Source organism: Heterodontus francisci, chromosome 3 (assembly GCF_036365525.1).
Source record: "Heterodontus francisci isolate sHetFra1 chromosome 3, sHetFra1.hap1, whole genome shotgun sequence".
Lineage (NCBI taxonomy): Eukaryota > Metazoa > Chordata > Chondrichthyes > Heterodontiformes > Heterodontidae > Heterodontus > Heterodontus francisci.
The window spans coordinates 30,313,846-30,341,581 of NC_090373.1; the positions used below are offsets into that span (position 1 = coordinate 30,313,846).

At 41.7% G+C, this 27,736-nt stretch overlaps 1 protein-coding gene across 2 annotated transcripts in view; it reads right to left on the reverse strand.

Moving 5' to 3' along the window:
• ero1b (endoplasmic reticulum oxidoreductase 1 beta) overlaps nt 1–27,736 on the reverse strand; it is a 111,859-nt gene that overhangs the window by 7,099 nt on the left and 77,024 nt on the right. For both annotated transcript variants that reach the window (XM_068020769.1, XM_068020776.1), the window contains exon 15: nt 5,551–5,684. In XM_068020769.1, coding sequence (XP_067876870.1) covers nt 5,551–5,684 — 134 coding nt within the window. The remainder of the gene's footprint in view (nt 1–5,550; nt 5,685–27,736) is intronic.

Sequence of the window (27,736 nt, forward strand, 5' to 3'; positions counted from 1 at the left end):
TGAGAGAGAGAGGGAGGGCAGAGAGAGAGAGAGGGAGGGCAGAGAGAGAGAGAGGGAGGGCAGAGAGAGAGAGAGGGAGGGCAGAGAGAGAGAGAGGGAGGCAGAGAGAGAGAGAGGGAGGGCAGAGAGAGAGAGAGGGAGGGCAGAGAGAGAGAGAGGGAGGGTAGAGAGAGAGAGAGGGAGGGCAGAGAGAGAGAGAGGGAGGGCAGAGAGAGAGAGAGGGAGGGCAGAGAGAGAGAGAGGGAGGGCAGAGAGAGAGAGAGGGAGGGCAGAGAGAGAGAGAGGGAGGGCAGAGAGAGAGAGGGAGGCAGAGAGAGAGAGGGAGGGCAGAGAGAGAGAGGGAGGGCAGAGAGAGAGAGGGAGGGCAGAGAGAGAGAGGGAGGGCAGATGTGGTGTACTTGGATTTGCAGAATGACAAGGTGCCATATCAAAAGTTCCTGAACAAAATAAAAGCCCATGGTATAGGTGCTAACATTTTAGCATGGATAGAGGACTGCTTAGCTGACAAGAAACAGTAGGCCATAAATGGATCATTTTCAGATTGGCACAGGGATCAGTGCTGGATCAAGGTCTCTACTGACTGATGGAAATCTATCCAGAATACTCTGCATCGCTACATTGTGTGTGGGTCGAGAATGACGACTTCTGCAAGCAAAATCAATGCCAGGTATGTCACTAAATCAGTTTGCAATATAGTGATGAAAAATTAAGTCAATAAATTAGCCTTCTTATTTAAAGCTTCTTCACAAAAATTGCACATTTGTTCTTGTTTTGATGGTAGGTATAAATTTTTGATGTCTTAATTTTCTCAAATTTGCTCACCGGCCTCCTATTTCAGGCAAAAAATTGTAATGTGCCCCTCCCCCACCGAGAACTAGTTGGATAACCCTGAGCTAGAACCTGTGCATTCCTCTGGTTAGTTTAACAGCAGTGTGTTGCCTCCCCAAAAAGCATTTTAATGCCCTCTCGGAAGTTAATGAGCACAGAATTTAAATGATTTAACATGTATTAGAGTACAAAGGTGCATATTTCTTGGGTAAAATGGAGCCCTGGAAGAAATAATTTAATGTATCTCTCAATATCCCTGTGTTGTCTCCCCCCACATGTTGCCACTTTAAGTGGCAGGAAATCTCATTATAATGACCAACTTGTCTTGTTAGAAGTTTGTTATATTCACAACTTTGTTCAACACCTTGGTATACAAGGCACAATTTCAAAGTTTGCAGATGATACGAAACTTGGAAACATTGTGAACTGTGAGGAGGATAGTGTAGAACTTCAAAAGGACATAAACATGTTGGTGGAATGGGCGGACAGGTGGCAGATTAATTTCAATGCGGAGAAATGTGAGGTGATTCATTTTGGTAGGAAGACACCCAGAGACAATATAGACAAAGGGTACAATTCTAAAGGGGGTGCAGGAGCAGAGGGACCTAGGTGTACACGTGCATAACTCATTGAAGGTGGCAGGACAGGTTGAGAGAGCAGTTAATAAAGCATACAGTATACTGGGCTTTATTAATAGGGCCATAGAATACAAGAGCAAGGAAGTTATGTTGAACTTGTACAAGACACTAGTTTGGCCTCAGCTGGAATATTGTGTCCAATTCTGGGCACCGCACTTGAGGAAAGATGTGAGGGCATTGGACAGAGTATGGAAGAGATTCATGAGAATGGTTCCAGGGATGAGGAATTTCAGTTATGTAAATTGGAGAAGTTAGGACTGTTTTCCTTGAAGAGAAGGCAGAGAGGTGATTTGATAGAGGTATTCAAAATTATAAGGGGTCTGGACGAAGTAGATACAGAAAAAACTGTTCCCACTCATGAAAGGATCAAGAATGAGAGGGTACAGATTTCAAGTATTTGGTAAGAGAAGCAAAAGTGACATGAGGAAAAATGTTTTCACGCAGCAAGTCATTAAGGTCTGGAATGCACTGCCTGAGAAAGTGGTGGAGGCAGGTTCAATTGAAGCATTCAAAAGGGAACTAGACAGTTATATGAAAAGGAAGATTGTGCAGGGTTATGGGGAGAAGGCAGGGAAATGGAACTGAGGGAATTTCTCTTTCAGAGAGCCAGTGCAGACATGATGGGCCGAATGGCCTCCTTCTGCACTAACAATTCTGTGATTCTGTGAACACTAGATTAGTAGTTTGACTGGTGTTCAACATTCAGGGCTCCTCTGAAATAATCCACAGTCTCAAATTAATAACCAGGCAAAATTAATTTAAATCTTAATGTTAGAAATGAGATGATGGTATTGCAATTAATGTCAATGTCATCAGCAAAATCCATTACGACAGTATGTTAAACCACACATAGTTGCACTTGAGGTTAGTGATCAGATCACAGTCCATAACGGGCAATATAACAGCCACTTACAACACAGGTAAGGGCATGCATCGGTGGGTAAACACATTTCATGTGTGCTGTGTAAAAGTTCTCATCTCACCTCTGGTTCTTTTGCTCTGGTTACAGACCCTCCTGACAGTGGAAACAGTTTGTTCTTCTTTACCATTTCATAATTAAAAACACCTCTATTAAAGCTTTCTTTAATCTTCTCTTTTCAAAGGAGAACAATCCCAGCTTCTCTAGTCTCTCCACATAATTGATGCCCTGAAGTTGACTTAATCAGTTTTGAAATCTTAATTTTACTGAAGTCTTGAAAGAATATGAAAATATTGTGAAATGTTGTATCTGAAAGTTTGTAGATACATGTATTGAGAGTTGGACTGAGTCTTGAAGTCAATCCCAAGCAAGATAGGCATCGCCCTTTTTGTTCATAATGTTCTTGCTCTCTCCAGAATGGAGTGTTTAAACTTTCATGGTGTCTCTAAAAATCTCAAATATTTATAAACTTGTTTAAAAATAATCTCAAAGGAAAAAATGAGATTAGAATAGCTCACCCATCAAGTTGCTAATTGGTCTCGTTTCTAGTCTTCCTTTTCTTTGCATCTAGCAGCCTGCTAGTTTTTTTTTCAACTGTAAGAATGGTTCAGGGGTGAGGGACGGAGGGGGTCAAACCAGCAAAATAGTCAGTCACTGACAAAATGAAGGGGGGGGTCATCAAGGATCTTCTCAGTCAGGAACCTGGCAAGGAGTTCACAACTGTCACAGGCACAATTTCTCAGTTTCTCCCGGGCTTCCTGTTATGTCTAATGCAATTAAAGTGGCTCCTGTTCCTTAGGGTTTTGAATTGAAGTCAGCTCCCTGCTTCTTTTTGAGACAAAGTCACAAAATAATCAAAAAATTCCAATTTATTGTAGATGATAAATTATTTCCTTCTAGTTTTGTTCTTTCTTCCTCCTAGCATGGGAGGGAAAGCTAAAACGAGGACAGAAAACAAAATAACTTACAAACTAAACTTGATTTGAGTTGAAGAAGTGAGTAGAGTGCATAAACTTAAATCTTATCAAAGACCTGGCGCCCTGCAGACTGCTTCCATGCTGGGATTGAGTGGGAACCAGGCAAAGCGCAGTGCACAAGTTGTGTGGAGATGCAGCTTTGCAGATCCTGCGCAGCAGTGCAGTTTATAAACAGTGTTTCCTTGTTCTTAATTATGTTGCTTTGTCTAACCATAGTCTTTTCCCTACCCCCCACAAAATGTATTAAACCCAGAGTATCATTAATGTTTTAATTTGGTTTTTTAAAAAACTTATTTATGGTTTATGCACTATTGCTAACAAATGAGATGAAAAAGTAAACAAGGTATTTTGTGGGATTGAAAGTGTGGCTATCAAGTCATTCAATGCTTGGGATGGTGATTGTCAGACAACAAGTACCCTAATTCAAGTATATTCTCATGACTCCAGACGTCCCTCCTATCCCTGTTGCCTCCAATACAGGAGCTCACATGCATTACTGATCGCCAATCACTGCACCCAGCTCTTTTCCCTTCCCTTTGTGGCTTTCTCTACACTGGGTAAGGTGGTAGTGGGAGTCTGCTGCTGCAAGGCGGCAACTTCATGCTTATTACCCACAATGTTAGCTAGTGACACTGTGGTCAAATCCTTTATATCAAGGCAGCTTCAGGCCTCAGATCAGTTTGGAGGGAGTAATCCAGTCCAGCTTCGCCCATCTTCATTTCGCTGATGGGTTTCCCAAAAGTCCTGGGATACCCAGCTGGCAACTGTTAAATTTAAATCAGGATCCCAGCTGCACGTGGAAGCCTGATTTAAATATTGTAATTAAGTGTCCTGCCTCTCCAAGATAGAATTCATATGTGGCTTGAATCCCACAGTCATACAAATACTAAAGGGAGATTGGGGACATGTCCCTGATTTTAAACTTTAAATTTCCTGTTGTGGGGTGGGGGGAGGGGTGTGATGTTAATAGCAACCCCAATAAGTCTACTTCAACAGTTCAAACCTGTCCTGTGCTCTCCCTGCTCACCTTGGGCTTCTGGGGTTCACATACCTGCACATTGTGGCATGGAAGGCAAAAGTGCTCATGCTGCACGTGTGCTCCTGCTTTGTAAATGCAACTAAATAAAAATATAATAAATCTCCAAGTTGCATTCACGGGAGCTATGTATTAAGTATGGTGGAATATAGGAAATGTCATGATGTGCTTTGGGGAAAATAAATTCCCAGTGTAGGCTTATGTTTTGATGAATCTGAGCACGGGGCGGAATGACGACTGCCAACCTGAAACTAAAGAGACCACTGGAACTCTGATTGATAGAGTGAGGAGGGCCAGCTATTCTACGCACACTCTGATCTGAATGGAATCCACAGAGGAAGAGGTTGGCACAGGCATTGATTAACAATATTTTTTTTTAAATGTGCATTACAGGGATGTTTGTGGTCTAGTATGGGACTTGAGCTCCACGCTACAGATAGGGACAAGAATTGGTTCTGAAAAGCAGATTTAAAATGTCTCAAAGTCCACTGCAATACTACTCATGTAGAACTGCATAGCTCACAATTAACCTATTTGTGTTATTACAGATTGACAGCACAGAGTTCAGGCATTCATTTTCTGTACCTTACACCAGGGCTCATTAGAACAAGTACTGAGTCAGCGGAGTTGACTGCATGAACCCACTTTATATCGGAGAGCTGTCAGATATAAATTTTTCTCCCCACTCTTACTAAAAAAAAAAATGGGCTCACTATGGATAATCCTGGCCTACAGGTACTTGTGAGTATCCAGCACTTCAAAGTGGCTATTATTTACATGTGTGCTTGACAGTGATTGTCATAAGCCAATCAACTGTAGAAGCATCACAGCCAAATTGGATCCTGTCGTCACTGGATGCCCACACATATGTACACTTCCAGAAGTGGTTACTAAAACGTACTGCTGTCCAATCTTTCCCTGGGGGCACGGAGGTCATTTTTAAACACCTCTGCAGGTGACCTGTAAGAGTTTAGCTAACTCACAGTGACCAGAGATGAAAGCTCAGTCATTTTTACTCTATGTATTCATAGATGGCAACTTACTGGGCCTGCAAGGAGAACATCTGCAAATGAATTTGGTAAGTTAGATGAACCCTCTTCCTTTGGTAACTAAATACATGAAAATTCAGCAAATTCTGGAAGAAAATCTTACCTGCCAAACGCATTCAGAAGAGCGACAACCTCCTGCCGGGTGAGCTGAAAGCCTGCCGAAGGGCTGCGCTCAGGAAGATTCTTGATTTCCCGTTCAGAAAATAAAATCTTCAGAGCAGTACCCAAACCCTGAGTCTGGAGAAGAGACCAGAAAGATTATTTGAAGTATTATATAAATATAGTGTTCTGTTGTCTTTCCTAAAAAGTTGGAATATTTTCCATAATTTCATCAGTTTGTGATATGATTAGAAAACAGCTCCATTTTGAAGTCCCATTTTGACAAAAGTCATTGACCTGAAACGTTAATGCTATTTCACCCTCCACAAATGCTGCTTGACCTGCTGACTGCATTTCTAGCAAAGAACAAAGAACAGTACAGCACAGGAACAGGCCATTCGGCCCTCCAAGCCTGCGCCGATCTTGATGCCTGCCTAAACTAACACCTTCTGCACTTCCGGTGACCGTATCCCTCTATTCCATTCCTATTCATGTATTTGTCAAGATGTCTCAAATGTCACTATCGTATCTGCTTCCACCACCTCCCCTGGCAGCAAGTTCCAGGCACTCACCACCCTCTGTGTAAAAAACTTGCCTCACACATCCCCTCTAAACTTTGCCCCTCGCACCATAAACCTATGTCCCCTAGTAACTGACTCTTCCACCCTGGGAAAAAGCTTCTGACTATCCACTCTGTCCATGCCGCTCATAACAATGTAAACCTCTATCACTTTTAGCTTTTATTCTATTTTGGAGTACAAGTAATTACAATTTTAAGTAGCATTGTTATTGGTCTGATAAACTCCAATACTGTATCTAGAGCTCAGACAGTATTATAGTGAGTGATATAGATACAGAAAAAGACTTTCAGTTGACTGTTATAATCCCTCTCTTCCTCCCCCCACCCGCACCCCCCCCCCCCACCCCCCACACCACCCAACTCGGCAATAAGACATATACCTAATATTGATACATTGGAATGATACGGTAAGGAGCTGGCATGAGTGCTTTTATATTAAAATAATAATAAAATGAGATTTAACAGAATCTATTGTGTTATTTAGATAGCACCGACTCGAAGTAGTCCCTAGTTTCCAAAGCAATGGAGATGTTGTACAAGTGAATGCTACTGTGTGTTGAACTTGTATGTAATTAACAAATAAAAACAAAGTGCTGGAAAAACGGAGAAGATCTGGCAGCATCTGTGGAGAGAGAAGCAGAGATCACCGACCTGAAATGTTACCTCTGCTTCTTTCTTCACAGATGCTGCCAGACCTGCTCAGTTTCTCCAGCACTTTGTTTTTATTTCAGATTTCCAGCATCCGCAGTATTTTGCTTTTATTATGTAATTAACATGTGTGTGCTGTTCCATGAAGGTCAAGACATAACAGGCTACGCACTTAAAGTATTGTGAAAAAATATTTCTTCACTAGACTCTGGTGTTTCTATGGTAGCCAAATTCCTCCTAAAGGAAATTGAGCAACTAAGCACTCATAACAGAGGACGCAGAGAGAATGGAGCACAGGCCTATCAGAGTCTAGACGTAAGCCTCTAGGAAGATTCGGGAGAAGGGAAATAATTGAATCAATTATCAGGAACATGAGGATTATCTATACAATTACAACCATGTTAAGAGCAAATCAACATGGATTCATAACTAAACAAGGGAGATGAAGGATCAAGCCTGGGTTGACATATCAAACCAAGGGGTAGAGCCAAGGCAGGAGAGCAGAATATGGGAAATGAAGGCCAGAGAATGGCAGGAAGGGACAGAGAGAATAAAACCTAAGAACACAGCAATAATCAAGACTAGATGTTACAAAGTTAACAAAAAGACAAAGCTAAAGGCTCTGAATCTTTACACGGTGGCGCGGTGGTTAGCACTGCAGCCTCACAGCTCCAGCGACCCGGGTTCAATTCTGGTTACTGCCTGTGTGGAGTTTGCAAGTTCTCCCCGCGTCTGCGTGGGTTTTCTCCGGGTGCTCCGGTTTCCTCCCACAAGCCAAAAGACTTGCAGGTTGGTAGGTAAATTGGCCATTATAAATTGCCACTAGTATAAGTAGGTGGTAGGGAAATATAGGGACAGGTGGGGATGTGGTAGGCATATGGGATTAATGTAGCATTAGTATAAATGGGTGGTTGATGGTCGGCACAGACTCGGTGGGCCGAAGGGCCTGTTTCAGTGCTGTATCTCTAAACTAAACATAGCATTCATAAAGTAGACAAACTGATAGTGCACACTGATGTAAATAAATATGATCTGATAGCTATTACGGAGACATGGCTGCAGGATGACAAGGATTGGGTCCTGAATATTGAGGGGTATATGATATTCCAGAAGATTAGGAAGCCAAGTAAAGGTGGAGGGGTAGCACTGTTAATCAAGGATGGCATTGGTGCAATAGTTAGAGATGATCTTGGTTCAGATGATCAGGATGTAGAATCTGTTTGGGTGGAGATGAGGAATAGTAGGGGAAAGAAGTCACTAGTGGGAATGGTCTACAGGCCCCCTAACAGTAACCATAATGTTAGATGAAGTATATAAGAAGAAATATTGGGTGCTTGTGATAAAGGGACAGCACTAGTCATGGGTGATTTTAATCTACATATAAATTGGAAAAATCAGATCGGCAATAGTAGCCTGGATGAGCAGTTCATAGAATGCTATTGAGATAGTTTCTTAGAGCAGCACATTCTGGAACCAACCAGAGAGTAGGTTATATTAGACTTGGTATTGTATAATGTGACAGGATTAATTAATGACCTCAGAGTAAAGGCACCTCTAGGTAGCAGCGACCATAATATGATTGAATTTTACATCCAGTTTGAAAGAGAGGAGTGAGTCTAAGCTAGTATCTTAAATTTAAATAAGGGCAACTATGCGGGCATGAAAGCTGAGCTAGCTGACATGAACTGGGTTACTAGGCTAGGAGATAGATCAATAGAGAAGCAGTGGCAGAAATTCAAGGGGATGGTGTTAGAATCAATCATTAAGGAGGCTATAGCTGGGCACTTAGAAAAACTCAAGGTAATCAGGAATAGTCAGCATGGCTTTGTGATAGCAAGATCACGTTTAACCAATTTATTGGAGTTCTTTGAAACAGTAACATACGCCATGGTTAAAGAGGAGCCCGTTGACGTACTGTACTTGGATTTTCAGAAGGCATTTAACAAGGTGCCACATAGAAGGTAATTGCGTAAAGTTGGAGCTCATGGTGTAGGGGGTAACATATTAGCATGGATAGATGATTGGCTGGCTGGCAGAAAACAGAGAGTATGCAAAATGGGTCCTTTTCTGATTGGCAGGATTGACGAGTGGAGTCCTGCAGGGGTCTCAACTTTTTACAATTTATTTCAACGACAGATGAGGGGAGTGATGGCATGGTAGCTAAATTTGCAGATGACACAAAGATAGGTAGAAAAGTATGTTGTGAAGAGGACATCATGAGGTTGTAGACTGATATAGATAGGTTGAGAGAGTGGGCAAAAATCTGGCAGATGGAGTACAGGAAATGGCTGTGGTGGGAAAGAGACGGTTGCCCACCTCTTCCTGGAATGTGTCTTTGCAAAGCAGGTGCAGAAAGAGATGCAGTGGTTTTTGTCGAGGTTCATCCCAAGCAGCTCTGTAACACAGGAGTCTGTGCTCTACGGGCTGTTCCCAGGGACGCACACAGAGACAAACATCAACTGCTGCTGGAGGACTATCAATTCGGTGAAAGACGCCCTTTGGTCTGCCCGAAACTTGCTGGTCTTCCAGCGCAAAGAGTTGTCCACGGCCGAATGTTGCAGACTGGCACATTCCAAGGTCCAGGACTACGTGCTGAGGGACGCACTAAAGCTTGGGGCAGCCGCAGCAAAGGCTCAATGGGGTAAGATCATGGGGTAAGATCACAGTGTAAGGTCCCCCCCACCAAGCTGAACAGAGGGGCTGGACCCATGGGAAACCCCTCGAACTGTATCGGGAAAATTTTCATTTGCTGTAAATGTCAAAATGTAATTGGCATGACAAATGTGAAATGGAAGGGTTGTGAAGCAACTCATGATTGTATTGAAGGAAACTGATCTCCCTTGCAATGTTTGTATTTTTTGGTGCTGTTTGAAACTGTTGGGCAATGTTTTTTTTTTTAAAAACAGATTATGAATAAAGTATATTTTGGAAATAAAATAAAAAAATAATGTGAGGAAATGTGAAGTTGTTCACTTTGGCAGGAAGAATAAAAAAGCAGAGTATTACTTAAACGACTGCAGAATTCCAAGGTGCAGAGGGATCTAGATGTTCTAATGCATGAGTCACAAAATGTTAGTATACAGGTACAGCAAGTAATAAAGATGATTAATGGAATGCTATCCTTTATTACGAGAGGAATTGAAAATAAAAGTAAGGATGTTATGCTTCAGTTATACAGGGCATTGGTGAGAACACATCTCAAATAATGCGTGCAGTTTCGGTTTCCTTATTTAAGGAAGGATGTGACTGAGTTGGAGACGGTTCAGAGGAGGTTTACTAAATTGATACCTGCAATGAGCGGTTTTGTCTTATGAGGAAAGGTTGGACAGACTGGGGTTGTTTTCACTGAAGAGTGAGGGAAGACTTGATTGAAGTATATAAGATCCTTAACAGTCTTGACAAGGTGGATGTGGGAAGGAGGTTTCCTCTTGTGGGGAAGCCCAGAACTCATTTTAAAATTAGGGGTTGTCCTTTTAGGACAGCGATGAGGAAAATTTCTTTCTCTCAGGGTTGTGCGACTTTGGAACTCTCTGCCTCAGAAGGTGGAGAAGGCACAGTCATTGAATAATTTTAAGGCGGGGGTAGATTGATTCCCTTGCCTAACAAGAATCCATGATTATCGGGGTAGATGGGAGTTCGAGATGCAAACAGACCAGCCATGATCTTATTGAATAGCGGAGCAGGCTAGAGGGGCCGAATGGCCTACTTCTGCTCCTAATTCGTATGTTGCCTGACCTAACTCTGACTTTAAGGAACTGACAACTCAACTGGAATGTGATAAAGCTCAGTGGTATAGTGCATCTTGACTTTCAAAAGGTTTTAGACAAAGTTCTACATGAAAAGACTATTAACTTAAATTCAAAATTATAGGGATTCAGAGTTAGCTCTGGGAATGGTTCAGATGATTTAAGTGTGGGGGAGTTATGTCAGAGTTGAAGGGGTGCAGGGGAGGAGTGCTAAGTAGCCTTCCTCAGAGCTCAGTGCTGGGACCACTACTGTTTCCAATTTACAAAATTAGCCTGTATTTGGAAACTCTAGTAAAATTTGCAGTAGATACCAAACCAGAAGGGGGCAGTGAAATCAGAAGAAGCAACTCAAAAACCACAGAAAAAGCTGGATAAGATATGCAAGTGGGCAGAAAATGGCTACGAAATGAATGCAGACAAATATAAAGTGCTATATATATGAAAAAATGGTACATATACTTCAAGTGATGTAGAAACAGCTAATGGTGATATTGTTAGAGGCAGAGACTCTTAACAGATGTAATGTCAACATGTCTGACCAATGCCGAGCAGCAATCCACAAAGTCAGCTGGTCTATGTAGTCAAAGTAGGGCAATACAAGTCAAAGGAGGTAATGATCAAATGTTATAGTGCCATAGTCAGACCACACCTTGAATACTGTGTTCAGTTCTGGTCATCAAATGCTGGAGACAGTGCAGAGAAAGAGCCACAAGACTGATAACTCAAATCCCTAATACTGGCGTCTGAGGAAAGGTTGGAAAGACTAGGATTTCTCAGCTTGGAAAGAAGGCTCCCGAGAGAGGATCTTATAGTGGACACAAGATTGTTAAAGGTATAGAAAATTTACTGAGAATATTACTAAATTAAATCTTGGCAGTAGGACACCAGAGAAGGGTACTTTTAAAGAGAGATATTGGGAAATACTATTTCACAGTCAGCCATCAAGTTATGAAATGGACTCGCAGATAGATCAGTGGAAGCAAAAACCCTGGAATCATTTAAGAAACAACTGGTTGCTATAATAGGGAGGACATTAGGATCTCTGTGAATGGTGGAACAGAAATAGCCAGAATAGCCTTCCTCATCCTGTGGAGGAGGATAATTCTTTCCCCTGTAAGCAATGGAGACTGGCAAAAAAAAATCTACACATGAAGTTACAGCTTGTGGTCCACCCTTGTTTTCCTGGACTCTGCAATATTGGTTTCTCATCCCTACAGGCTACAGGGTCCACTGACCTCTGCACAATACTCCACAATGGACTACAAATTCATACAATTCACCTCTAGGTGTTGAGTGATAGACCCATTTATTATTTTAGTTCCTGCAAATAAGCTTATGGCTTAGAATAAGCCCTTTAAGACACTACCATTTTTACTTTGCGAAACATGATTCTCTTTCTGTAACAATGCTTCCCAAACACAAAACAAGGAGCTGGAAACTGGTGCTTTAAATTCTGCACGAAGCCATGCACTTGATTAATCAATGAACGCAACTGGATTGCAAAAAGGTGAAGTGAAATAGAGATGTTTCACAATCTCATCTTGGAAGTTAACAAATAGCAGTATTAAATATTCGGTGGTTTACTGCAGATCTTCACAAACTTACACCACACCCTGCTAAAAGTTCATAATATCTTGATAAGAGATGGGTACAAATTTTTCAGCATTTTTGGATTTATGATGTTCACAGCAGTGCCCCTGAGTGGTCTCACCGGTTTAACACCTCTGAAAGAGCCCTTCAGTTTAAACGAAATCATGATTCAAGATGCTGTTTTGACAGTGCTTCTATTTTTTTGTTAAGTTCTTTTTTTGAAGACTCATGTATTTTACAATGATGGACATTGATTTATTTGAGAAAACTGAAAAGGATTCCATGGATTTTTTTTTTTACTGGGGTCATTGAAAGGATACAGAGAGGTCTAGTTTGAAAACATTAACTGGAAGTCACCTGTCTTCAGATAAATACCCAGCAGGGGCTTTTTGACTTGGGGGAGATGTTTACAGAGAAGTGACTGGACAAGATTAATAGGGATCAAGAGGCTTGACTCTTGAGATATTGTTTTTGGTTTCACTTTAGACAATGTGTTGTGGTGTGAACTGTTTTGAAGGCAGTTAGAGAAAAACAGCCAAGTGAGCAGTCACCATCAGCACCCTCTTCCATCTCTGAGAACTTCCTGGGAATCAAGTGTAAGAAATAGAGAAACTGATGCTGCATTTCTCCCGAAAAGCCTGCCAGAAACCCCTGTTGTCACATTTCTCCTGGAAAGTCTGCCAAACTGACCTTCAACGTCGCCTGAAAAGAACTGCTCTAAGATGATTCCAGTTACAGCTGTCTACGCATATTTGGGACACCAAAAAAAAGGGACAAATGACATCTTTCCATATCTTCCCTTTTTTTTGTAACAATGCTCTGAAGAGAAAATCTATTTTTCTATTAACTGGGGTATGTGTGTGTGAGAGTGAAAGAGAGGGGCTGAAGTAAAAAGGGAACTTGCACATTTCAATCCGTGTGTTAATGTTTTGCTTTGTTACTGTTCAAGCCTTGTTTGATTATAAACTGGCAATTTTGTTGTTGATTAAAGAAACCTGGTTGGTGTATTTTATTCTGCGATAAAGAGTAGAATTTATGATTGATCGGTAACTGCGTGAACATTGAAATATATGTTGGTGTAAATAAGTCGCGAATGGTGGCAGACGATTGAATAACGAACTGGAGGAGCTGGCTCCACAATTAGCCTCATCCTCAATGATGGGGGAGCCCAGCACATCAGTGCGAAAGATAAGGCTGAAGCATTTGCAACAATCTTCAGCCAGAAGTTAATGATCAATCTCGGCCGCCTCCTAAAGTCCCCAGCATCACAGATGCCAGTCTTCAGCCAACTGGACTCACTCCGCGTGATATCAAGAAACGACTGAAGGCACTGGATATTGCAAAGGCTATGGGCCCTGAAAACATTCTGGCAATAGTACTGAAGCCTTGTGTTCCAGAACTTGCCACGCCCCGAGACAAGCTGTTCCAGTACAGCTACAACACTGGCATCTACCTGACAATGTGGAAAATTGTCAAGGTATGTCCTGTAAACAAAAAGCAGGACAAGTCCAACCCGGCCAATTACCGCCCCATCAATCTGCTCTCAATCATCAGTAAAGTGATGGAAGGTGTAGTCGACAGTGCCATCAAGCGGCACTGTCTTAGCAATAACCTGCTCACTGATACTCAGTTTGGGTTCCAGCAGGGCCACTCAGCTCCTGACCTCATTACAGCCTTGGTTCAAACATGGACAAAAGAGCTGAACTCGAGGTGAGGTGAGAGTGACTGCCCTTGACAGCAAGGCAGCATTTGACAGAGTATGGTATTAAGGAGCCCTGGCAAAACTGGAGTCAACGGGAATCAGGGGGAAAACTGTCCGCTGGATGGAGTCAAACCTAGCGCAAAGGAAGATGGTTGTGGCTGTTGGAGGTCAATCATCTCAGCTCCAGGACATCACAGCAGGAGTTCCTTAGGGTAGTGTCCTAGGTCAAACCATCTTCAGCTGCTTCATCAATGACCTTCCTTCAATCATAAGGTCAGAAGTGGGGATGTCCACTGATGACTGCACAATGTTCAGCACCATTCAGGACTCCTCAGATACTGAAGTAGTCCGTGTAGCAAGACCTGGACAATATCCAAGCTTGGGCTCATAAGTGGCAAGTAACATTCGCACTATACAAGTGCCAGGCAATAACCATCTCCAACAAGAGAGAATCTAACCATCGCCCCATGACATTCAATGGCATTATGATCGCTGAATCCCTCACTTTCAACATTCTGTGGGTTGCCACTGACCAGAAAATTAACTGGAGCAGCCATATAAATACTGCGGCTACAAGAGTAAGTCAGAGCTTAGGAATCCTGTGGCGAGTAACTAACCTCCTGACTCCCCAAAGCCTGTCCACCATCTACAAGGCACAAGTCAGGAGTGTGGTGGAATACTCACCACTTGCCTGGATGGGTGCAGCTCCAACCACACTCAAGAAGCTCGACACCATCCAGGACGAAGTAGCCCGCTTGATTGGTACTCCATCCACCAACATTCACTCCCTCCACCACTGACACACAGCGGCAGCAGTGTGTACCATCTACAAGATGCACTGCAACAATGCATCAAGGTAGTCCTTAGACAGCACCTTCCAAACCCCGGACCTCTAACACCTAGAAGGACAAGGGCAGCAGATGCATGGGAACACCTGTAAATTCCCCTCCAAGCCACACACAATCCTGAATTGGAACTATAATTGTCGTTCCTTCACTGTAGCTGGGTCAAAATCCTGGAACTCCCTTCCTAAAGCACTGTGGGTGTACCTACCCCACATGGAGTGCAGCGGTTCAAGAAGGCAGCTCACCACCACCTTCTCAAGGACAATTAGGGATGGGCAATAAATGCTGGCCTAACCAGTGACGGCCTTATCCCAGGAACGAATAAAAAAAATGTAATTAGCAAATGAATTTCAACATTGCTAATTGTGAGGTATTACATGTTGGTAGGAAAAATAAGGTGCTCACATAATACTTGGAAAATAAGAATCTAAATAGGGTAGAAGAGCAAAGGGATCTGGGAGTACAAATATGCAAATCATAAAAAGTAGCTTTGCAGGTTAATAAAGCAATTAAAAAAAGCAAACCAAGCTCTAGGGTTTATTTCTAAACTGATATATTTGAAAAGTAGAGAACTTGTTAAACTAACAAACCTTGACTAGACCACACTGGGGAATACAACATACAATTCTGGTTGCCACATTATATAGAAAAAAAAAAGCACTGGAGAGGGTGCAAAAAACATTTGCAAGGATGATACTAGAAGTGAGAGTTCATACCTATCAGGTAAAGATGAACAAGCTCGGTTTCTTTTCTCTTAAAATCAGACAGCTGAGGGGTGACCCATGAGGTCTTTAAAACTATGAAATGCTTTGAGAGTAAACAAAGAGTGCATGCTTCCACTTGTGGGAAAAGCAAAACTAGAGGCTAAGGTTACACTAGACCAAGATAGTCACCAAGAAATCAAATAGGGGATTCAGAAGAAAATCTGTTTACTCAGAGTGGTGAGAACATGGAACTCGCTACCAATATTCCCTCTATGGTGCATGGCTGCACAACAACCCGGAAGTTACCATGCATGCCGCGCACAAGTAGTAGTCGTTAAGATACCACACCTGTGCAGTCGCACAAAACAATTTAAAGCTCCTTTTTCTTTTCCTTTTTGGCCTCTTTGTCTCGAGAGACAATGGGTAAGCACCTAGAGGTGGTCAGTGGTTTGTAGAGCAGCGCCTGGAGTGGCTATAAAGGCCAATCCTAGAGTGACAGACTCTTCCACAGGTGCTGCAGGTAAAGTTGGTTGTTGGGGCTGTTACACAGTTGGCTCGCTCCTTACACTTCTGTCGCTTTTCCTGTCAACTGCTGAGTCTCTTCAACTTGCCTCTCTTCAGCCCCGCCTTTATAGCTGTCCACCAGCTCTGGCGATCGCTGGCAACCGGCTCCCACGACTTGTTGCAGGACTTCATGTCGCATTTGCAAATGTTTTTAAAGCGGAGACATGGACGGCCAGTGGGTCTGATACCAGTGACAAGCTCGCTGTACAATACATCCTTGGGGATCCTGCCAACTTCCATGTGGCTCACATGGCCAAACCATCTCAAGCGCCGCTGGCTCAGTAGGGCGTACATGCTGGGGATGTTGGCTGCCTCAAGGACTTCGGTGTTGGAGATACGGTCCTGCCATCTGATGCCAAGGACTCTCCAGAGACAGCGAAGATGGAATGCATTGAGACGTTGCTCTTGGCGGACATACGTTGTCCAGGCCTCGCTACCATAGAGCAAGGTACTGAGGACACAAGCTTGAAACAATTGGACTTTTGTGTTCCGTGTCAGTGCACCATTTTCCCACACCCTCTCGGCTAGTCAGGACATAGCAGCAGATGCCTTTCCCTGTGCTTGTTGATTTCTGCATCAAGAGATAGGTTACTGGTGATGGTTGAGCCGAGGTAGGTAAACGCTTGAACCACTTCCAGAGCGTGGTCGCCGATATTGATGGATGGAGCATTTCTGACGTTTTGTCCCATGATGTTCGTTTCCTTGAAACTGATGGTTAGGCCAAATTCGTTGCAGGCAGCCGCAATCCTGTCGATGAGTCTCTGCAGACACTCTTCCGCGTGGGATGTTAATGCAGCATCGTCAGCAAAGAGGAGTTCCCTGATGAGGACTTTCTGTACTTTGGTCTTCACTCTAAGACGGGCAAGGTTGAACAATCTGCCATCTGATCTTGCGTGGAGGAAAATTCCTTCTTCTGAAGACTTAAATGCATGCGAGAGCAGCAGGGAGAAGATCCCAAATAGTGTAGGTGCAAGAACACAGCCCTGATGAGGCGCCGCTATGCTGAATTGCGCCTTTCACATTGTCATGGAATGAGGTGATGATACTTAGTAGCTTTGGTGTACATCCAATCTTTGCTAGTAGTCTGAAGAGACCACGTCTGCTGCTGAGGTCAAAGGCTTTGTTGAGATCTATGAAAGCAATCCATTGTTAGCGGCATTTCTCCTGTAGTTGGCGAAGGGAGAACAGCATGTCAATGGTGGATTTCTATGCTCGAAAGCCGTACTGTGCCTCAGGGTAGACACGCTCAGCCAGCTTCTGGAGTCTATTTAAAACTACTCGAGCGAAGGCTTTCCCCACTGTGTTGAGCAGCGAGATTCCACGGTAGTTGTTGCAGTCGCCACGGTCACCCTTGTTCTTACAGAGGGTGATGATATCGGCATCATGCATGTCCTGTGGTACTGCTCCCTCATCCCATCACAGGCAAAGCACTTCATGGAGTGCTGAGAGTATAGCAGGCTTGGCACACTTGATTATTTCAGGGGTAATGCTGTCCTTTCCAGGGGCTTTTCCACTGACTAGAGAATCGATGGCATTACTGAGCTCTGATTTTGTTGACTGCTCGTCCAGCACATCCATGACTGGCAGAGACTGGGCTGCATTGAGGGCGGTCTCAGTGACATAATTTTCCCTGGAGTACAGTTCTAGGTAGTGCTCCACGCAGTGGTCCATTTGCTTGCGTTGGTCAGTGATCGTATCCTCGATTTAGACTTGAGGGGTGCGATCGTCTTGACAGTTGGCCCAAAAGCTCTCTTAATGCTCGCATACGTTCCTCTGATATTTCCGGTGTCAGAGGCCAGCTGAATACAACTGCATAGGTGTTGCCAGTAGTCGTTTGCACAGCGCCTGGCTGTTCTTTGTGCGGTGCTTCTGGCGGCTTTAAGTGCTAAGGATGTTAATTCACTGGGGGCTTTCTTGTAGTTCAGCAGTGCAGTGTGCTTGGAAGTTATGACTGGTTCCATCTCTTCAAAGTGAGATTGAAACCAGTCTGCATTCTGCTTCTCATGTTTGCCAAAGGTGGTCATTGCTGAGTCATAGATGGTGTCTCTGATGTGGGCCCACTTGGTCTCTGGATCCCTTCCTTTTGAAGGGCTCTTTCAAGCGAATTGAGAAACATTTGTGACAGCTGTGGGTAAGAAATTCTGGTAGTGATGATGCACGGGCAGCCATTCTGCTGGGAGTGATGCAACTTCTTTGGTTTGAGTCTAACTTTGTTGCACACCAGAGAGTGGTCAGGTTTGCAGTCCACACTGTGGAAGCTGTGTGTGATTTGGACACTGTTTATAGAGGCTCACCTTGTGACGATGAGATCCAGCTCGTGCCAACGACGTGATCTTGGGTGTCTCCATGAAACCTGGTGACAGGGTTTAGTTTGAACGAATGAGTTGGTGATGCAGAGGTTGTGGTAGGTACATAACTCCAGCAGTCTCTGTCCATTCTCATTCATCCTTCTAATGCCATAGCGTCTGAGGCAGGAGGGCCATGAGTCATGGTCGGCCCCAACCCTGGCGTTAAAGTCCCCCAAGCAGGAATAAATGTTCAGTATTAGGAATGCTACTAATGGTACGATGGAGTTCCTCGTAGACCTGGTCTTTAACTTCAGGTGGGGAGCAGAGTGTTGGAGCATAGATGCTGAGCCGGTGTACTGGACCAGAGGTGGCGAGCAGTCGGATGGACAGTATGCGTTCCGAGCCATTTGTAGGTAGCTCTGTCATGCTGAGCAAAGAGTTTCTGATGGCGAAACCCACTCCATGCTGTCTTGGTTCTTCTGGATCCCTAACCTGCCAGTAGGTGGTGTAGTCTTGCTCTCTTCGTGATCCGCTCACAGGGACACATGTCTCCTGAAGTGCTGCAATGTCCACATTGAGTCTACTGAGCTCGTTGTTAATGATGGCGGTCTTCTGAGAGTTGTCAATTTGTGTAAGATCTTCCGACAGGCCAGGGCACACAGTTCTGACGTTCCAGCTTGCAAAACGAAGGGCTGGTACCTTCTTTCCGTTTTTGTCGTGCTGTTTGGTGCGGTATTACAGTCCGCTTGTCAGGTAATGACCCTGAGCTCCAAGCACCCATTGAAGCAGGTGGGCTGTGGCGGGACAGAATCTTTCTGACCGGGGGCTGCCCAGTTTGAGGCGAGTCTGAAATGTCATTGAGAGACTGCAGAGCACTTAAGGAAGGGTGAACAGCTAGTGGTTATGGTCTATATTGGTACCAACAATATGGGTACAAAGAGGGATGAGGTCCTGCAGGCAGCTTTTAGGAAACTAGAAAAGAAATTAGCAAGCAGGACCTCCGGATTACTCCCACTGCCAGACCCTCATGAATATAGGAGGATAGAGCAGATGAATGTGTGGCTGGAGAGAATGGTGCAGGAGGGAGGGCTTTAGATTCCTAGGACATTGGGACCGGTTCTAGAGCAGAAGGGGCTTGTACAGGCCAGATGGGTGGCAGCTAAACAGAGCCGGGACCAATACCCTTGCAGGGCAGTTTGCTTGTGCTATTGGGGAGACTTTAAACTGTCTAAGCAGGGGGATGGGAACCAGGAGATAACATTAGAGAGGAAAGACAAGGTTAACAAAGAATTGGGATAGCACTACAGTAAGAAATAGTAAGGTATTAGGTGGGGTCAGAGTAAGAGGAAATGCAATAAGGCCTAAATTCGATTTACTGTACACGTTTATGAATGCAGAGGGTTGTAAGTAAGGTTGATGAGCTGCAGATACAGATAACCACCTGGGAGTATGATGCTGTGGCAATAATGGCTCAAACAAAAAAAAAGGGCAGAACTGGGTACTAAACATTCTTGGATACAAGGTGTTCAGGAAAGATAGGGAACAAAAGAAAGGAGGAGGGGCGGCATTACTGATTAAGGATAATATTACAATATTGGAGAGGGAGGATGTCCTAAAGGGATCAAGGACAGGATTTGGTTACAGCTAAGAAACAATAGAGGTACCATTACACCACTGGGGGTATTCTATAGGACATCAACTAGTGGGAAAAATATAGAGGAACAAATTTGTAAGGGACGTGGAAAAGGAGTCGTCATAATAGGGGACTTCAATTATCCCAATATAGACTGGAATAGTAATAATGTAAAGGGCAAAAAGGGGAAAGGGTGTCTGAAGGGTGTTCAGGAGAATTTTCTACATCAGTATGTTTCCAGTCCAACAATGTAGGAGGCCTTTCTGGATCTGGTTCTGGGAAATGAGGTGAGACAAGTGGATCATGTGTCAGTAGGGGAACATTTAGGGGACAGTGATCATAGCATCATACGACTTAGGTTAGCTACAGAAAAGCAGCAATCCAAAGTACCATAGAAAAATTACAGCACAGCAGGAGGACATTCAGCCCGTTGTGTCCAAGCCAGCCGACAAAACTAGCTGCCCAATCTAATTCCACCTTGCCAAGGTCCATAGCTTTGCAGGTTACAATACTTCAGGTGCATGTCCAGGTACCTTTTAAAAGAATTGAGGGTTTCTGCCTCCATCACCATTCCTAGCAGTGAATTCCAGACACCCACCACCCTCTGGGTGAAAATTTTTTTCCTCATGTCCCCTCTAATCCTTCTACCAATTACCTTAAATCTGTGCCCCCTGGTAATTGACCTCTCCACTAGGGGAAACAGGTCCTTCCTGTCTACTCTATCTAGGCCCCTCATAATTTTGTGCACCTCAATTAAGTCACCCCTTAGCCTCCTCTGTTCTAAGGAAAACAACCCGAGCCTATCCAATCTTTCTTTACAGCTGCAACTTTCAAGCCCTGGCAACATTCTTGTAAATCTCCTCTGTACTCTCTCCACAGCAATTATGTCCTTCCTGTAATGTGACCACCAGAACTGTACGCAATACTCCAGCTGTGGCCTAACCAGCGAATTATACAGTTCCAGCATTACATCCCTGCTTTTGCATTCTATACCGCGACCAATAAAGGAAAGCATTCCATATGCCTTCTTCTCCACTTTATCTACTTGTCCTACCACCTTCAGGGACCTGTGGACATGCACTCCAAGGTCTCTCACTTCTTCTACCCCTCTCAATATCCTCCCATTTATTGTGCATTCCCTTGCTTTATTTGCCCTCCCCAAGTGCATTAGCTCACACTTCTTTAGATTGAATTCCATTTGCCATTTTTCCACCCACTCAACCAAACCATTGATATCATTCTAGATATCCTCTTCACTATCAACTACACAGCCAATTTTTGTGTCATCAGCAAATTTCCCAATCATGCCTCCCACATTTAAGTCCAAATCATTGATATATACGACAAACAGCAAGGGATCCAACACTGAGCCCTGTGGAACACCACTGGAAACAGCTTTCCATTCGCAAAAACATTTGACGACTACAACCCTTTGTTTCCTGTCAATGAGCCAATTTTGGATCCAACCTGCCACATTCCCCTGTATCCCATGGGCTTTCATTTTACTGACCAATCTGCCATGCGGGACCTTATCAAATGCCTCACTAAAATCCATGTAGATCCCATCCACTGCACTACCCTCATCAATCCTCCTTGTTACTTCCTGAAAGAATTCAAGTAAGTTGGTAAGACATGATCTTCCCTTAACAAATCCATGCTGACTATCCCTGATTAATCCATTCCTTTCTAAGTGGCAGTTTATCCTGTCCCTCAGAATTGATTCTAATAACTTACCCACCACCAGGGTCAGACTGACCAGCCTATAATTATTTGGCCTATCCCTCGCATCCTTTTTAAACAATGGTATAACATTCGTAGACCTCCAATCCTCTGGCACCTCACCCGTATCCAGTGAGGATTTGAAGATGATCCTCAGCGCATCCACTATTTCCTCCCTGGCTTCCTTTAACAACCTTAGATGCAATCCATCTGGCACAGTGATTCATCCACTTTCAAAGATGTCAAACTCTCTAGTACCTCCTCTCTCATCATGCTGATCATATCTAGTATTTCACACTCCTCTTTAACTACAATGTCTGCAACAACCCTCTCCTTTGTGAAGACAGAGGCAAAAAACTAATTCAGAACCCTGCTCACATCTTCTGCATCCACGTGCAAGTTCCCTTGTACATCTCTGATAGGCCGTACCCTTTCTTTAGTTATTCTCTTGCTCTTAAAGTACTGATAAAATGTCTTTGGGTTTCTTTGATTTTACCTGTCAAGAGTTTTTCATGTCTCTTTGCTTTTCTAATTTCCTTCACCCCTACACTTTCTATACTCCTCTAGCTTGTTTATGATTGTCATTGGCTTCCTTTTTCTGCTTCAACTTGCCCTGTAAGCCTCTAGATAATTAGGGGGCTCTAGATTTGGCAGTACCACCCTTTATCTTTGTGGGGACATACCTACACTGTGCCTGTAGCATCTCACTTCTGAATACCTCCCACTGGTTTGCCACTGATTTTCCTTTGAGTAGCTGCATCCAGTCCACTTTTGCCAGATCGCCTTTCAGTTTCGTATAATTTGCCTTCCCCCAATTTAGAACTTTAACTCCTGTCTTATCTTTGTCCTGTTCCATTATTATGCTAAAACTAACTATTATGATTGCTATCTTCAAAATGGTCACCCACTGCTACTTCATCTACTTGCCCCTTTTTTATCCCCCTTTCTATCCTGCCTGAAAACTCTACATCCAGGGATGTTGAGCTGCCATTCTTGCCCCACTTTAAGCCAAGTTTCAGTTATAGCAACAATATCGTGTTGCCATGTGTCTATCTGTGCCCTCAGCTCATCGGCTTTATTTACTATACCCCTTGCATTTAAATAAATACCTTTTAACACTACCAAATTCCTGTGCTGCACACTTTTTAACCTTTGCTTCTTCTGTCTTTGAGTCACTCTCTAATTTTCTGCCTTCCATTCCCTGCACTGAAATTGTCCTATCTGAAACTGCCCTCATGTTCCCATCCCTGTCATACTAGTTTAAACCATCCCCAACAGCACTAGCAAACCTTCCTGCAAGGATATTTGTCCCAGTCCTGTTCAGGTGTAGCCAATTACAATGGAGTGAGCCCAGGTAAATAGAAACCAAAGACTGGCAGGCAAAACTGTAATTGAACAATGGACTGCCTGTAAAGAGGAGATGGTTTAGGCACAGTTGAGGTACATTCCCACGAGCGGGAAAGGTAGGACAAGCAAAGCCAGCGTTCCCTGGATGACAAGAGATACAGACAGCAAGATGAGGCAGAAAAGGGGCGCACATGGCAGATGTCAGGTTGATAATACAAAAGTGAGAACCAGGTTAAAAACAGAAAGTTCAAAGGAGGAAGTGAAAAAGAAATAAGAGCAGCACAGCAAGGGGGGGGGGGGGTTGGTGGTGGTGGTGGGAAAAAAGAGAGAGCGAGCGAGAAAGAGGAGCGAGAAAGAGGAGCGAGAAAAAGGAGCGAGAAAAAGGAGCGAGAAAAAGGAGCGAGAAAAAGGAGCGAGAAAAAGGAGCGAGAAAAAGGAGCGAGAAAAAGGAGCGAGAAAAAGGAGCGAGAAAAAGGAGCGAGAAAAAGGAGCGAGAAAAAGGAGCGAGAAAAAGGAGCGAGAAAAAGGAGCGAGAAAAAGGAGCGAGAAAAAGGAGCGAGAGAAATAAAAGAGAGAGAGGGAGAAATAAAAGAGAGAGAGGGAGAAATAAAAGAGAGAGAGGGAGAAATAAAAGAGAGAGAGGGAGAAATAAAAGAGGGAGAGGGAGAAATAAAAGAGGGAGAGGGAGAAATAAAAGAGGGAGAGGAAAATAAAAGAGGGAGAGGAAAATAAAAGAGGGAGAGGAAAATAAAAGAGGGAGAGGAAAATAAAAGAGGGAGAGGAAAATAAAAGAGGGAGAGGAAAATAAAGAGAGAAAAATAAAAGAGAGAAAAATAAAAGAGAGAGAAATGAGAGAGAGAGAAAAATAAAAGAGAGAGAGAAAAATGAGAGAAAAATAAAAGAGGGAGAGAAAAATAAGAGGGAGAGAAAAATAAAAGAGGGAGAGAAAAATAAAAGAGGGAGAGAAAAATAAAAGAGGGAGAGAAAAATAAAAGAGGGAGAGAAAAATAAAAGAGGGAGAGAAAAATAAAAGAGGGAGAGAAAAATAAAGAGAGAAAAATAAAAGAGAGAGAAAAATAAAAGAGAGAGAAAAATAAAAGAGAGAAAAATAAAGAGAGAGAAATGAGAGAGAGAGAAAAATAAAAGAGAGAGAAATGAGAGAGAGAGAAAAATAAAAGAGAGAGAGAAAAATGAGAGAAAAATACGAGAAAATAAAAGAGAGAGGGAGAGAGAAAAATAAAAGAGAGAGAGAAATAAGAGAGAGAAATAAAAGAGAGAGAGAGAGAAATAAAAGAGAGAGAGAGAGAAATAAAAGAGAGAGAGAGAGAAATAAAAGAGAGAGAGAGAGAAAAATAAAAGAGAGAGAGAGAGAAAAATAAAAGAGAGAGAGAGAAAAATAAAAGAGAGAGAGAAAAATAAAAGAGAGAAAAATAAGAGAGAGAGAAAAATAAGAGAGAGAGAGAAAAATAAAAGAGAGAGAAAAAAATAAAAGAGAGAGAGAAAAATGAGAGAGAAAAATGAGAGAAAAATAAGAGAGAGAAAAATGAGAGAAAAATAAGAGAGAAAAATGAGAGAAAAATACGAGAAAATAAAAGAGAGAGGGAGAGAGAAAAATAAAAGAGAGAGAGAGAGAAAAATAAAAGAGAGAGAGAAAAATAAAAGAGAGAGAGAGAGAGAAAAATAAAAGAGAGAGAGAGAGAGAAAAATGAGAGAGAGAGAGAAAAATAAAAGAGAGAGAGAGAAAAATAAAAGAGAGAGAGAAAAATAAAAGAGAGAGAGAGAGAGAAAAATAAAAGAGAGAGAGAGAGAGAAAAATGAGAGAGAGAGAGAAAAATAAAAGAGAGAGAGAGAAAAATAAAAGAGAGAGAAAAATAAAAGTGAGAGAAAAATAAAAGAGAGAGAGAAAAATAAAAGAGAGAGAGAAAAATAAAAGAGAGAGAGAAAAATAAAAGAGAGAGAGAAAAATAAAAGAGAGAGAGAGAAAAATAAAAGAGAGAGAGAAAAATAAAAGAGAGAGAGAGAGAGAAAAATAAAAGAGAGAGAGAGAGAGAAAAATGAGAGAGAGAGAGAAAAATAAAAGAGAGAGAGAGAAAAATAAAAGAGAGAGAAAAATAAAAGAGAGAGAAAAATAAAAGAGAGAGAAAAATAAAAGAGAGAAAAATAAAAGAGAGAGAGAAAAATGAGAGAGAAAAATGAGAGAGAAAAATGAGAGAGAAAAATGAGAGAAAAATGAGAGAAAAATGAGAGAAAAATGAGAGAAAAATACGAGAAAATAAAAGAGAGAGGGAGAGAGAAAAATAAAAGAGAGGGAGAGAGAGAAAAATAAAAGAGAGAGAGAGAGAGAAAAATAAAAGAGAGAGAGAGAGAGAAAAATAAAAGAGAGAGAGAGAGAGAAAAATAAAAGAGAGAGAGAGAGAGAAAAATAAAAGAGAGAGAGAGAGAGAAAAATAAAAGAGAGAGAGAGAGAGAAAAATAAAAGAGAGAGAGAGAGAGAAATAAAAGAGAGAGAGAAAAATGAGAGAAAAATAAAAGAGGGAAAATAAAAGAGGGAGAGAAAAATAAAAGAGGGAGAGAAAAATAAAAGAGGGAGAGAAAAATAAAAGAGAGAAAAATAAGAGAGAGAGAAAAATAAAAGAAAGAGAGAAAAATAGAAGAGAGAGAGAAAAATAAGAGAGAGAGAGAAAAATAAAAGAGAGAGAAAAAAATAAAAGAGAGAGAGAAAAATGAGAGAAAAATAAGAGAGAGAAAAATGAGAGAAAAATAAGAGAGAGAAAAATGAGAGAAAAATACGAGAAAATAAAAGAGAGAGGGAGAGAGAAAAATAAAAGAGAGGGAGAGAGAGAAATAAAAGAGAGAGAGAGAGAGAAATAAAAGAGAGAGAGAGAGAGAAAAATAAAAGAGAGAGAGAGAGAAATAAAAGAGAGAGAGAGAAAAATAAAAGAGAGAGAGAGAAAAATAAAAGAGAGAGAAAAATAAAAGAGAGAGAGAAAAATAAAAGAGAGAGAGAAAAATAAAAGAGAGAGAGAAAAATAAAAGAGAGAGAGAAAAATAAAAGAGAGAGAGAAAAATAAAAGAGAGAGAGAAAAATGAGAGAAAAATAAGAGAGAGAAAAATAAGAGAGAGAAAAATGAGAGAAAAATACGAGAAAATAAAAGAGAGAGGGAGAGAGAAAAATAAAAGAGAGGGAGAGAGAGAAAAATAAAAGAGAGAGAGAGAGAGAAAAATAAAAGAGAGAGAGAAAAATAAGAGAGAGAGAGAAAAATAAAAGAGAGAGAGAAAAATAAAAGAGAGAGAGAAAAATGAGAGAAAAATAAGAGAGAGAAAAATGAGAGAAAAATAAGAGAGAGAGAGAAAAATAAGAGAGAGAGAGAAAAATAAAAGAGAGAGAAAAAAATAAAAGAGAGAAAAATGAGAGAAAAATAAGAGAGAGAAAAATGAGAGAAAAATAAGAGAGAGAAAAATGAGAGAAAAATACGAGAAAATAAAAGAGAGAGGGAGAGAGAAAAATAAAAGAGAGGGAGAGAGAGAAATAAAAGAGAGAGAGAGAGAGAAATAAAAGAGAGAGAGAGAGAGAAAAATAAAAGAGAGAGAGAGAGAAATAAAAGAGAGAGAGAGAAAAATAAAAGAGAGAGAGAGAAAAATAAAAGAGAGAGAGAGAAAAATAAAAGAGAGAGAAAAATAAAAGAGAGAGAGAAAAATAAAAGAGAGAGAGAAAAATAAAAGAGAGAGAGAAAAATAAAAGAGAGAGAGAAAAATAAAAGAGAGAGAGAAAAATAAAAGAGAGAGAGAAAAATGAGAGAAAAATAAGAGAGAGAAAAATAAGAGAGAGAAAAATGAGAGAAAAATACGAGAAAATAAAAGAGAGAGGGAGAGAGAAAAATAAAAGAGAGGGAGAGAGAGAAAAATAAAAGAGAGAGAGAGAGAGAAAAATAAAAGAGAGAGAGAGAGAAATAAAAGAGAGAGAGAAAAATGAGAGAAAAATAAAAGAGGGAAAATAAAAGAGGGAGAGAAAAATAAAAGAGGGAGAGAAAAATAAAAGAGGGAGAGAAAAATAAAAGAGGGAGAGAAAAATAAAAGAGAGAAAAATGAAAGAAAAATAAAAGAGAGAAAAATGAAAGAGAAAAATGAAAGAGAAAAATGAAAGAGAAAAATGAAAGAGAAAAATGAAAGAGAAAAATAAAAGAGAAAAATAAAAGAGAAAAATAAAAGAGAAAAATAAAAGAGAAAAATAAAAAAGAGAAAAATAAAAGAGAAAAATAAAAGAGAAAATAAGAGAGAAAATAAAAGAGGGAGAGAAAAATAAGAGAGAGAGAGTTTGTCAAGAAAACGCTAGAGTGTTAGGCCAGCTAAAAGCTTGGTGTGTTTTTAAAAGGTTTTCAAAGGACAGAGTTTTTTCTTGGAGTTGAAGCAGACTACAAGGCAACCATTTGACTACAGTTAAAAAAGTGCAGACTGAGGGCTGACCAAAAGTTACTAGCGGAGCCACACTATCAGGATGGTAGTGGGCAAGGTAGAGGTGGTTCGAGAGGTAACAAGATTGAACTGTAAAAGGGAACATAGCGTTGCTCGCTCTCCAATGAAACTCATTACTTCCGTATCTGTATCTGCACCCTGAAGGACAGAACTTAAATAACTACCTGTGGAAGATCCTGATTTTGTTGTATTGTAGGACTGTTCAATGCCATCTTGCTGATAAGCCTGTTCAGAGGACTAGCAAGACTACCTTTGTTGCATCTGATATTAACATGTAACCTTCAAGATATACATACATCGACAACGCTTTAACTGTTAGTTCATGTTGGTTTTGGTTTGTGTTAAAGTAAA